The sequence below is a fragment of the Triticum aestivum genome, chromosome 2D (assembly GCF_018294505.1).
Source record: "Triticum aestivum cultivar Chinese Spring chromosome 2D, IWGSC CS RefSeq v2.1, whole genome shotgun sequence".
In the NCBI taxonomy this organism is placed as follows: domain Eukaryota; kingdom Viridiplantae; phylum Streptophyta; class Magnoliopsida; order Poales; family Poaceae; genus Triticum; species Triticum aestivum.
In genome coordinates this window covers 317036985-317050749 of record NC_057799.1, presented here as the reverse complement: position 1 = coordinate 317050749, position 13765 = coordinate 317036985, and the positions used below count along the sequence as shown (strand labels likewise).

At 45.4% G+C, this 13765-nt stretch overlaps 1 protein-coding gene across 5 annotated transcripts; it reads right to left on the bottom strand.

The window, feature by feature from the left end:
* Positions 1–7604: 7604 nt before the first annotated feature.
* On the bottom strand, positions 7605–13520 carry LOC123052914 (uncharacterized). Of its 5 annotated transcripts, none has more exons than XR_006425164.1 (13): positions 13319–13520; positions 13157–13234; positions 12983–13054; positions 12421–12519; positions 11488–11574; positions 10785–11393; positions 10235–10696; positions 9673–9734; positions 9477–9576; positions 8717–8796; positions 8335–8625; positions 8127–8216; positions 7605–8039 (listed from the first exon to the last, which is right to left on the bottom strand). XR_006425164.1 is itself a non-coding variant. In XM_044476279.1 (13 exons), the coding sequence occupies exons 6-13, from the start codon at positions 11593–11595 to the stop codon at positions 8180–8182; spliced, it is 1749 nt and encodes a 582-aa protein (XP_044332214.1). In that variant the 5' UTR covers positions 11596–11631; positions 11728–11888; positions 12421–12519; positions 12983–13054; positions 13157–13234; positions 13319–13520; the 3' UTR covers positions 8041–8179. The 5 variants fall into 5 exon arrangements, 2 of the variants coding, with proteins under 2 accessions (XP_044332214.1, XP_044332213.1); XR_006425165.1 differs by having other exon boundaries at positions 7605–8031; XR_006425166.1 differs by having other exon boundaries at positions 7605–7904.
* Between the last annotated feature and the right edge of the window lie 245 nt (positions 13521–13765).

Here is a 13765-nt window from a genome sequence, read left to right as displayed (position 1 = left end):
TCGGCCTGCACCGTCCGCCGACGATCTGGTAAACGATGAACTGATTTTGTTTTTTGTGCACAGCGCGAGCGGCCAGCAGTACGGGCACCGGAAGATCGTCGTACAGGCCGCCATGGATATGCTTATGTTGTCACTGCTTGTGAAAGTAAAACCCAGAAATCGATCCATTTGTATTCATTTATCGACTCCAAGTTCCAATCATTACCCTTGCTTGCTATGATAGCGATCCATCGTTTAGGCTGGATCTCACCGAAACAGAGATTAACACAATGATGCTCCACAGGACTAAAAAATGTCGGCTTCTGATCTCCTCATTGCAGTGCTTGGCCTCGATTATTTCAGAATTCCAAAGCGGGTTCCAAATCGACTAGCAAGAGACGACCCAACAATATCCCCGGCGGGCGAGCAAGAAGAACCCGTCCAGAGGGCAGGTGACAAGGACCGAAGCAGTAAGAAGAAATAAATTAAATTTAAGTTAGTTGGAGCTCTTGGCCGACAAGGACACGTGGCACTCACCTATTCACCCTGCACAATAATTCAAATGGTGCAGCGCATCGACATCTACTCGAATGAAAACGCACTGCGGCATGCAGTGCTCGTCTGCACACCAAGAGAAATACACCGAGGCATGCACTCCAACGGAAATACACCAAGGCATGTAGTGCACCTATGCAATCTAATAAAAATACACCGAGACATGCAGTGCACACATGCACTCCAAAAGAAATACATCCACGCATGCAGCACGCCTGCAGTCCAATGGGAACACGCCGCCGCATGCAGTGCGCGCATGCACTCCAATAAAAACGTGTTCGGCTCAGGTGCAGGTATACCTGGCCATGCGAAGCCCGGCCCGGCCGGCCCGGCACGACCCGGCCCGGAAAAGCCCAACGCTGCCCCCGGGCCGGGCTCGGGCCTAGATTTTGAGCCCGAAGGCCGGACCGGGCCGGGCACAGGCCCGTCTTTTTTGCATTTCTCTGAAGGTCGGGCCGGGCCGGCCCGGAGCCCGACGGGCTTTTACATGTTCGGGCCGGGCTCGGGCCCAGAAAACAGGCCCGATGGCCGGGCCTGGGTTTTTTTCGTCGGGCTTGGCTAGGCCCGGCCCGGCCCGAAGTATGGCCAGGTATAGGTGCAGGGGTCACCGCACCTATTATGGTGCAGGCCCAATCAGTGCTTGCCACATATGCTTGTAGGCCCAGACTATTAATTGTTAATTCTTTTAATCCTTCTCTAGTCCCGTTCGTTTCGGACGCTCCATTCTTTCTTCAATTTCACGATGAACTTCGCCGGATTCACACAGCACACAACAGCATATGCTCGATCGTCACCTTCCTTAACATGTCATCACCCCAACCTTTCCGACTAAAACGTGATGTATTTTTTTATGGACATGTGCTCAGAGCATGCAGGCACTCCTAAATGCCATCGACTTGAGCACACACTCCTTGATGCCATTGATCAAATGAGATCTATAACGTTGTTTTCTCATCGTGCTCGTGCCCAACTCCGACCGACCAGTACTTTTGAGCATCTGATGGAAAGATTCTTCAGCAGGTTAGCAAGCATGGCGAACGGTCCTCGAGCAGGCACTCACCGTGGGCCGATGGAGATTAGCTGTTGAATGGACAAGCAAAGATAAGGATTTGCAAGTTTGCAATAGCAGCAGTGAAGAGATAATAATTGACAAGGAAATTGGAGAGAGAATGGAGATTCCGAAACGAAAGGGATTAGAGGAGGATTAAGAGAATTAATAATGAATTGCCTGGGCCTACAAGCATACGTGGGACGCACTGATTGGGCCTGCGCCATAATAGGTGCTGTGACCCCTGCACCTGAGCCAAACCCAAAAAAAACTGGTTTTCGGGTTGCATACGTGTCATTGCTGGCCCCATCGGCGTTGCTTCATCAGGCGGTGCCGTCTTCCTCTAAGAGACAGCGGTGCTGCTTCGACCGCCCCATCTAGATGTTATCGTCGCTGCCGCTTTTACCGTTGGTTCGAGAGCCTGCCATTCTTCCTTATTGATGCCGTTGTTCTCGCGTTGTCGTTGCTTTGATTTCGAGGCGGTTGCCGCCTCTGCGGCATGTTCTGGGGGTTTCACTTCCAGACCGTTCGGGGTTATTTGCGAATTGATTTTTTACTCTTTTAGAGTCGCTATAAATACGGACCATTCTTGCCGTTGCTCCATGCATTCCGGTTTGGGTTGCGTGTTCATTCGTGATCGCTTAGTGATGGTTCGTCGTACTTCCGTTCGTGCTGGTCCGCGTCGTCGGGGTCGCCTTCCTGGGACGGACCAGGCGCTGAAGCAGCACCGGCTGCTCATGCCGTGCAAGAGCTGGCGTTGCGGCTACCCGTTCCTGCTGGACAAGGCCCTGACGGTGGAGGAGAACCCGTGCGTGCAAGTGCGGGCCTACGACGCGACCGCCGCGACAGGCCCGTGCTCGGCTGCAAGAAGCTAGGCTATAACGAGGCCTACCGCTTCATCGCCGGCTGGGGAAGATTCTTGATGCAGAATGGCCCGGACGTGGCGAGCGACGTGAGGGCCGAGAACCTGGAGTCGGCCATGGTGGACCTGTGGGCGTTCCGGTTGCCGGCGCTGGAGGTGGGCGTCACCGGTAGCAGGCCGAGCGCGAGTGGTGGCTGGCTACAGAGGTTGACGCGCGCGGCGACGGCCGTGCACCCGGATAGCCGGCCTGCTATGTCGCCATCGTTGGGACGCCGTGCCGGACGAGGAGGGGTCCGCGTGAGGGAGCGCCGAGCGCCTGCTGCGTCGCCAGTGACTGCAACAGCGTCGCCTCCACCGATGCCTGACCGCCCTCTCTCCTCTCCACGTCCTGTCTGCGGTGGCCGCCGAGACCGCGACGGTCTCTGGTGGCGCATGCGGAAGGGTCTCGAGTCCTTCTGCGGACGTTGCCCGGAGATGGAGGAGGCCATCGTCATTGTCCCCCGCTTCTACCAAATCGGCAACCTCATTCCGCCTCCCCGCGACACTTCGTCGCCGTGTATGACGGCGGTGGTGGCGCTCTGGTCGCTGTCTACTGCTAGGACATGCTAATGCCGCGGTCGCCGAGAAGCCGCGTGCTGTAGAGGACCGCGCCGGCGCCTCCAACGACCTGAGCTCTCTGGACTCCAAAAAGGGACTGTTTCTGCCGTGTCGACGCCGAGGCCGAGGCGTCGGCGTTCTCGACCTCGAGCTCGCCCGACCCGTCGGCGCCTGGATCCCATCCAACCCCGCTCTAGCTGCGCTCGCCGTGTCGACCTCATGCATGCCAGGCTGCCGCCGGTGCCCCGTCGAAAACGACGCTAGGTGGCGCTCCAGCTCCCTGTCGCCCTGCCTCCATGCGAACTTCAGCATAGTGCTCGCATGGCGGCTGCCTCACCCTCGCTCTCTTGGCCGTGCGTCCTACCGCCCCGTCCGCTGCGTCGCATGCTTCCGGCTTGCGGGGGCTGCCGCTGCATAGCGTGCGTGCACGGCTCGCGTTCTGCCGCTGTATCGTGTCTCAGTTTGTTTGTGTGCGTGCTGCGTGCTGGGTGCGTGTGTCCGTGTTTGCTTCTATTGACCTGGGCGCACACTTGAGGTTGTGGGTGCCCATAGTTAATCCATCTTCACTAATTAATCAACCATGCTTCTTATTAATTCTAACGCAAGTTGTACACCGGCTGTTTTTAGTTGCAGTTCTACAGCCTTGAAATGATAATCTTGATTAGTTTTTTCTTATCGCTGTTTAGACATGTTTTTGGCTTTAATTTAAATAATTCCAAGCCCTACGATAGATGCGGTTGGCCAAGGTTGTTGGTGTATCTACCATTAATTTGCATGGTTTTGATGCCGAAGAATTTTTATTTTTTTGTAGTAGGCTTGAAGCGTTATCCTCACGGATCTTGAATGTGTATCATTGTAGAATATACTGAACTGGTACTGCTTCATATACTGAATAGGTCATGCTCCATTTATCTTCATTTAAACTTTCTTCAACCTGGGCAGGCTACAGATAAATAGAAGGTAATCTTGTCGGTCCAGGGTGAGCCTTCTTTGGATGTTGTAAGTTCAGTGGATTTCAAGCAGCAAAACCAGCGTCTGTTTGATCTATCACCTGACCAACATAGAGGACTGAGTAACATCACAAGACTAGTAAGCATTAGTGTTTTACTTATTTTTTCCCCTTATTTGCTCTTCTCGATGCTCTATTCTGCTCTAATCTGTTACGGAGAAGTTGGTAGAAGAACTTGATTTTTATATGAGATGTACCTAACAGACTCCAATCGTGCACATGAAGTCATATTGAACGAATGATCGTTGTACACGCAGAACATGTAATGCTCCGGAGTAAGGTTCTCAAAACTATGCAAACGATTTTCCGAGGTGCTGGTGCCATGTTGTCGATGTAACTTGGTCAGGAAACCCCTTCGCCCACCACATACCAGGCAAGATACTTTTATTGCCGAGTAACTAATCCGATTGGATATTTTCTACTTTTCTCAAGCTATTTACTTTCTTTTTTAGAAAATAAAAATTTGGAAACTATTGTTTCCTAACTGTGACAGAATTTTATTGTAGGGTGAAGATGAGAAAACTGTAAAAAGAAGCCCCTCTGGATGCACGAGATAGATGGATTTTTACTGCACATTACTGGAAAAAGATTGTAGCTTTTCAATTTCAGGTTGGTCAGTTTTCTTCCCTTCAAAGGGTGCATGGCGTGAATTTATTGCGGATCTAACCTGGAAGAATCCCATAGGCTGTGTAACTGTCACGAGAGCTTGGTGCAATCTGATGCATACCAGAACTAGATTAGCAGTTCCAAAGATGAATGGAGCAGCGGAATTGCATATGAAGGCAAACCTAACAAGTTTGCATCATAGTTGCCCAGGAAGGTAGGAACTCATTTGCTGTTGTACTAACTGAACTATTTTCTTGTAGGCAATGAGATTTTGACAATGGAAGGATGCGGCTGTTTTGATGAGAGTGTAATGCAGGAGATCGGTTCTTAGATCTGACTGTATTGTAATGTAGTACTCCCTGCGTTTTAAAATAGGTGTCTCAACCTTAGTACAATTTCGTACTGAAGTTAGTACAATTTTTGCTTATGCTGTACACATCTAGAATAGGCAACAATGAGATGGTTTACCTGCACGAAGTTCAGTTCAAAAACTACATGCAAATGTTAAAAATTCAGAATGTTGGTGTTAGAGTAAAATAGAGAAGGGAGAGAAGGAACAACCAAGATGCGAGCTTTGTGCTACCACTCAATCACATATGGTCTACAATCTTGGTTACTCAATGTTCAGATTATTGTAATTTTTGTACCTAAAAGGTCTTAACTATATTAACCGTGTATAATTTTCAAATATTAATAGTTAAGTTCTTAAAACACTATGAAACAATCACCTGTACACCATGATCTTACTACGCTTCACATAGCTGAGTTAGCGCTACGTTTTGCATGACATTCTTTGATGGGTCTTCATTTGTTGGTCAATGTTATCCTGGTCTACATGGTTACATTTTGTTGTTTCAAATAATAGTGCTTTCCTCATCAATGGGTTTTGCTTTAGGTAATATAAGACACCTGATCGATGTCCATGAGGGGAATAGTTCTCAGACTTCCCATGGTTAGCAGAACGACCAGGGTCCTATTTCTTAGTGGATAGTTGGTTTCTGGTGGATCCGATCACCATTTCTTGGAAAAAATTCCTGAGCAAATGATACAAGTGATCATGTACCAGTGCTTTCACTTGAGCCTGTAGAAGTAGTACTTCAAATGTATGGGGTCAATGATGAAGGGGTACGCTCTGCTAATATGGTCAGGCAAATTCTACCATTTATTTTCCAAGTTGAAAACCATCTTCAAAGCACCCTAGCAGCCAACAACAATGATCCTTCACCGGCAGGCTGTTTGATTTTTGGTAAACCTTTTGTATCATTTTGATTACATATTGAGAGGATTCTACATAGAGAGTTTGATTTTTTGGCGAACCTTTTGTATCATTTTGCTTATATATATATTGGGAAAATTGTATATAAAGAGAGGAAGTGTCCACGTCCGAGCTTCGTATGCATCCGCGGCGCCCATTTACTGAAGACCGTATCATCAGTTACACAGGTAACTGCCCACCTATGACAGGACTGGAACACTTCACAAAGGCGCTCTATCATTTCATAATCGGTCCAAACCCCATGGGAGGGTATTCCAGAATGATTTGATTTGAAACTCCAATGCCATCCGTACTCACGCTTGAGCTCTTCTGCTGTCTTGTGTATCTTCCCGTCATGCAAGTTCCCATCGTTTTAGTTTCCTTTCAACATGTTGTGTTCAGTTACAATAAGAGAATCTTCTCCACAATGTAATAGTGTGCTCTTTCCATCTAAGCTGTATGCCATCTGTAAGTTAATTATGAATGCAAGCCTTTTCTCTTGAATTAACTTGTGTGATGGTTGCAATTCAGTTTTTCCTTTTAATTACGATGAAAAAAGGGTACATGCCAAATAAACCAACACGTACAATATCCCCCTATTAACGGGCGCGGCGGCACGCCGCGCGGTGTTCGCTAGTATTGACTATGTATATGGTTCCAGGCCGTAGCACCCGCGTCGCCTCGGCGATCCAGCCACGCCACCGCATCATCAAGCGGCCGTGCGCGTGCGCGCGCTGCCCACGGCCGCAGGAGTCTCGCCCAGCACCGGTCATATAGGCGTCCTCCGTCGCCGTTTGTTGTGATGCGTCGACCTAGCAGAGCGTCGCCATGAGCCGCACGCGGCCGTCAGTCGATGTTGCTGTTCGTCGTCATTTGAGAGGGCCAACTGCTTCGTTGGCAGAGATAAGTGCTGATAACGTGTTGTAGTATCGTAAAAGAGACAAAGAAGAGACACAAATGATTCTCTTAGATCTATTGTAATGTGGGAGACCCACTTATATACATGCTGAAGGGATGTGTTGGGGAAGACATCTCTTCTCACAGACACCTCCTGAGAGGCATCCTTCCCATACAATTGATCACATGTTTTTATTTCTCAACAAGTTGAAAGCTGTTTTCTCTGAATATATTGATGTGAAAATAATCAGAAAGCTGCATGTGAGTGCCAGGATGGCGGAAAATTGCATCAAGATGAGGAGGTACAACCTGCAGTGTAAATGCGGTTTCAGGCAAGATGAATCATAGCCTCTAATATGCATGCATTCATCGGATTATTTATAAACTGTAATACATCTTACATTCCGTATGCCAACCTAAATTTCCAATTAAGTACCTATAGTATGTTGTGTATGCACAAATTCAAGTGTTTGTTTGAAGGTCCCTTAGTTGCTGACTGAATCATTTGTGCTATGTTGTGGGTGGACCATACCTTTCTTCCTGTTCTGATTCTGATGGCCCGTGCCATGCCCAATGGAAGCTCTTAATTTACGGATTTTCTAATTCTCATATATAGCAAAAGCAAGGTATGAAGATAAAGCGAAAGAATGCCAATTGCCACTAAACCAGTACCACTTAAGGTACGTGAAGAAGGTACCTACAAAATATCAACAACACTTCACTTTTGGTGCAGCGCAGGATCTACAATGTCATGATTGTCTGCAGCCTGACGCCACGAACTTCCTTATCTGTAAGATTCAGCCAATTCAGATGGTACACTAGATCATAAACTTTTTCGCGAATACGCTTTGGAGCATATCTTTGCATTGATAGAGGGGAGAAAGTACAGAAAACCGACCTAGCCACGTACACAAGCTGGCGTGGCCGGGACGCTAGGTGAGCAGAGGGCAGAGGGGATGCTCAGCCCCAAAAACATCAGTTCAAGTTACAGGGATTAATGCATTAACTCCTTTGGCTCCAGCAGCTGCCCAGGAGCGAGCTTCCTCCATGATCGCGCGAACAAGGTCCGAGGTAGAGGGCATGATCTTGTCGAAGACTGCAGCGTTGTGGTGTTGCCAGTGTGACCAGGCAATGAGGGTGGCAATGGAGGCCAGGCCGCGCCGCAGAGAGGGTGGAGAAGCGTCCAAGACGTGGACAACCAATCGAAGAAACCAGATCATAAACTGAAGTACTAATTAAAAGTTGTAGTTACCAAATGAATTGTGCGAGCCAATATATACACATGTAACCAGCAAAGGAAATTACAGTATCTGATTACCAAATATTCAACCACAGAAATGGTAGCGTGTCACCGGGTGCAACTTAATTGTTTCAGTACTGCGCACAGAGCTCCTCAAATCTGGACAAGCTGCAAAAAAATTATCTATATGCTCATTTTGAGTAAAAGGTAGTTGAATAAAAAAAAGGCGAAAGTAGAAGCGAAACAATATGAACTAAGCGGGGAAAAGATCATCATGGTCACGGACCTTTTAAGCAGAGGCTTTGGATTGTAAGGGAATAAATCTTTCTTATGAAGATCTTCCAAAGTTCGCTTTAACGAAAGGAGACATACTTTAGCACTCAGGAAAAGCTGTTTTTTGCTCTTATTTTCCTTGTCATGAGAGGAACCTAACTTAGTGCCTCCCATTGAACTGCCAGTGAAACTATTTATATTTTTCAAGGTTCTTTGCCTTTTACAGTTGAATTTTTGTATTTGTGCCTCGTAAACTGAATCATCGACAAAAGCATCCCAACACCCGGATACCAGTCGTAAGCACCTGAGAACAGAGACATAGACATCACATTGGGGAGCCTACACGTGTCTGTCATTTGACTGTATCAGAAAAAATATGGAAGCTACTAACTGACCTTAATAGATACTGGGCACAATGCACACCTACATCTTTAGATATGAGATAATCAACAAGTACCAAGTGATCATAGTGCAACTGCAAAATAAATACAATAAACAATTAACAACTCAAAATGTATATTATACAGTCAAACAGGAGAATGAATTTGGATGATCTATAGAAAAGAAATGAGTCATGGGTCAGCAAACGCAGGAGTCCTAAATAACATATTTTGTAAGTGTCGTTACAAATTGCCGAACACTCATATGCTTGAAAGATCTAATAAAAATATATTTATTTATACTTATGTGCACTGCAACGCATTCCTACAATCTGAAGTTATAGACCATCTGAAATTTACCGATGCCTACAGTCTCACACTCACTTAGAAAACCAGTATGCTTAAGTTGAGTACGAGATAGTAACAAGAGATGATTTACCTCTAGCTATGGTAGCTGATGTACACTTATCCGGACCTATTATCTTGATCGCTATTAGAGCCCTAACGAATTAACTGCCTACTTATGGAGTGCAGTAACCAGAATTCCTCAGCTAAAAAATCATTATAGGATGGCATCTCCTATCCTGTACTGCATAAACTACTGGAAACTTGTTGCTACATCTTTAATAACACGTCGCCAAGAAACCATGACAGCATGAAGCTATTTGCACAATCAAATGAACAAGAACTGAATGTCATAATACTGCTTTGCAGAGATAAATGAGCATCTAGCACATCTAGCAGAATAAGATGTATAACATGTTGACTGACTCACCAATGAAAGCCATTGATGAAAAATATGAACTGGGTCAAAAACTATGGAGAACAGTTTGGCACCAATCAGTTCAGACGTCCATTTAGTTTCCATCTTATCTCTGCAAATTTGGACAGAAGGTGGTAACTATATAAACATACCTACAGTCTGGGTAACTTTCAATTATGAAATATTATACGGTATATCTTCTGCTTACATTGCCAACGAAATAAGTGGAGCATCCAAAAGCTGCAAGAGAATGATGAATAACATATCGTCCTGCAATATGAAGGAGCATATGCCCAATACTATAACATTTACTCAAACACGAGGAATACATGTTAACACTAATAAAACAAAGCATTAAGAAGATAAAGGCTTCAGCATTTAGCCTGAAGTACAATTTACATTGGACGAACGGGGACAGGAGAGGAGAGGAACTGTATGTGCAAAGAAAAACATTAGCAAATTTGAGGTATAATGAGCATGATATCTCACTGATGCTCAAGATGTACTCAACATAGAAAGCAACTCCCTAGCAATGTGCACTAATATAGATCCAAATACTCTACTGTAAAGAAACAAACTACCCGCAAAAGGTGATAACGATCACTTATAAAGACAAACAGAAGCAGAAATGCATGAGTTGAACATGAAACCCAACTTATCTAGTACCTACAAGACATAACGAAAATCAACCAACTCACACAGAAGCTCGTTTTGCCATTGAACAATGAACAAAGTTAATGAGATTTCTGGCATTTAGAGCAGAAGCATACCTCCTCCATATATAACTGCAGAAAGCATAAAACAATGTCTGTTGATGATTTTGAGTCCAAAATCTTGTCTAAGCAACATCTCTGAAACCAAACTGAGATTTCTGATAAGCCAAAATAGTTGCAATTATCAGTGCAGCCTTGCCCCTTGTGACAACATTGATCTCTCTTACATGAACATTTCAGTCTACTATCATCTCCACTGCAAGCCAAGACTATCGAACAACTAAGAAACAAATACATAGCCTGCCTTTGTAAGTGCCGAGTAGATTTATCCTGAAGCTCGCCCAAACTTACACCACTTAACAAAAATGGGGATCCTTCTAAACAGTTCTCCAGTTTAGTGCTATGTTGGAACATAGGTTCATGGAGTGGACTCTGAAAGTGGCCTCGAAGTAATTTCAGCAAACAAACAATATGTGAGCAGTTCTGCTGTATGTGAGGCTTAAGCCTTATCATTAACATCTGCATCGAGAAAGCAATGATTGATGAGTACTTGGTTACAGATTGCTTCAACTTCGTAAGAAAAGATTGCTGAATGTATGAAAACTACCAATATTTTGTGCTTTGAATACTGAGAGAGACTTTTTGGGATATCCTGTTGCTCTTGTAAGAAAGTTGCTAATCTAGGAATGGCATCTGCAAGTTTCACAAATATATCTCGTCGGTCTGTGTCTTCTGTGTCACTTTGCTCAAATAAAGAGCAGAAGAGCTGGAGGAGACTCCCTGACACAATTCCAAACTGTGCAGCATCTTTACTCAAACTATGTCGGTCATCCGTGACAATGCTTACAACTTTCCCGGCATTGAGTTGGTAACCAGGATCCCAATGTAACTTCTGAATATGATGAATGGACAGGCAAATGAAGTCATCTTTCATTTCAGAGTCATTGAGTTTCAGAAGCTTCAGAATAATGTGTAGTACTCGAAAGAGGCAAGTCATTATCTGCCTACTGGTATTGACACATCGTAGTTTGAGTACTGCTATAAAGCTTGTAATACTGGTGCTTTTAGTCGTAGTGTCGTGACTTATGCTTTCGGCAGCAGATGAACAACCAACAGAATCTTTGGTGGCATTAATTGTAGAATGGTTATGAGCGCATGTTGATACCGTGTGTATAGCTGCCCAGACCAGCTCAACAAACTGAATCCAAACGGCTTCCTATGAACACAGCACCAGATACAATAATAAATAAATAATTCTATAGAGAAACTTATGCACCATTAAAACAAGGAGAAGAGCATGAGCAGCATACAAACTTCATTAGGGAATTAGAGATGGCCATCAAGATATTCCCAGCTGAGTGCTTAATATAATCACTACATAGATGAAGTAAGCCAACCTGAAAAGGATGGGGTAACATAGAAGTTCAGTAGCTTATGAGCCATGATACACCGGGCTGCAATAATACACAAAGAAAGATAAATAACAACACACTAGCCAATATTTATAATATGAATTTAAGAGGATGGTGTATAAGAACGATGAAAATCACCAAAGCAAAAGGTTATGCCAAGCCGAGCATATTGACAACAGCACACACAGTTCTGCACATGCTAGATGTTATGGGGCGGCAAATTGGCATGAATAGGATGCACACCCAAAACATTATGCCAAATTGCCACTTCAATAATAAATAATATCTTCATTATAAACCTGAAAGCAGCGAGTCCAATAAATAGCCTGATGTGATGCCACCACAAATTATCAATCTAATACTGAAATAATAAAGGACTCAAAGTTCCACAAGTTCCTCAGGTTAATTATTGGTGCAATGTTGATGTTATCCATTGTCATGTAGGTAGGTTTAGTTTGGACACGCCAACGCTACTTACGGACCAAACGATAAGATAGGATACATATTCTGAAACTGTGAGCTTCACCCTTGCCCTTCTCCTCATGTCAAAAGTAATTACTAAAAAATGTCAAAGCAGGAGGTTGCAAAATAAAATGTAGGCAAGTTCTATTATTAGAAAAGAAAACACAATATAAGTGTTTTTAGTTTCTGATGCCTGATAGAAAAATAACTTTCAAAAAGGTACTACTGCCAAAAAATCTTGATGGATAAAGTATGATGCTTCTGCATGAGGGCAGGTTGGTCCAGGTATGCAGCAGCTTGGCAGGGGGGAGGGGGGGGGGGGGGGGGGGGGACATGAAACATGGAGGACATCACATGAGAAGTTCTTACCACTATGGAGATAATATTGGCCAGGCAGCTAAACCCATCATCAAAATGATGGTCAGGTGGCAAACAGCAACTGTGAGCTTCTTCCGAACACGAAACAATCTCCAAAAAGGCAAGGGGATGAAACAGGTAAATATGTAATATATCTTAATAGATAGCAAATGTGCATGAGTTTGAATTCAACAAAATATAAGAATAAGATACAAGACAAAAATTAAGTATGGTACAGAATATCTCAATAAAAATGCACAAGACCTGTAGGTTTCAAGGAAATCATGTGTAGCTCAGTTTTCTATTCTAATTAGTGACTGAAACTCACTCTGTCGGTTGCATGATTGGTACACTCGAGCTGCTCCACGAGACATCTTACAATACGGACCACATTTATGTGCTACTGGTTACTTGCAAGTTTGGTACGTTAATTCTAATAATCCAGTAAACCCTAAAACCAAACATCAGAGCGACCGATGAATGGCTCAGGGAAATCCAACTAAGAACTACTGTAGTAGAGAGATAAACAGTCAAAAGGGGCCAAGAACTAAGCAACTGAAGTCTGAAGCAATACCTGCTCCGATGCGCACCCTTGCTCCCCATCATCCACCTCGTCGTCGTCCCATCCTCGAATTGCCTTGTTTACCTAATAACAACCAAAAATCCCCAAAACAATCATGGGAAGAACGGGAGCAGAAAACGTAAAGCAGCAGTAAATCAAATCATCGAACCAAAGCTAGAGGATTACCCGGGAGAGCGCGACGAGTATGCGCCGCTCTTCCTCCCGAGTGAGCTGCGGCCGCCGCGTCGCCAGCGGTTCGGATTCCTGCAGAGGGAGGACGGCGCAAGCGGCGTGAGAGGCTAGCTGGGAGGCCGCGGTTACCAGATACGAGCGCCCGGCGTTGCTTACGAGGTGGGGGAGGAGGGAGTCGGCGACGAGGTCGCAGAGGCGCGCGAGCTGCTGCCTCTCCTGCCACCGCGGCCGCTCTGCCATTTCCTCGCCGGGTGGCAAGATTTCGTGTTTTGACCTTTTGGCGTAGTTTAACAGGATCTGACCCATGTATAATTTTCTTTTTTGAGATTTGACCATTTTAGCTACCGTCGGAGGCCCTGATGATAGAGATCTACAGTCTACCGCCGCCCCATCTGGCGGTAGGTTTCATTGACGGCCATCTGGCTGTTAACGGGCACTGACGTGGCAAAAGGACCTACCGCCGTCTACCCTGGCGGTAGGATCCAACCCTACCGCCGAGGTCTCTGGCGGTAGGGTCCTGAAGGATAAGGTTTGTAGGGCCCATTCACCACCCACCCACTCCATTCATCTTCTTCCCCGAGCTCTCACTCTCTCCCCCTCTTC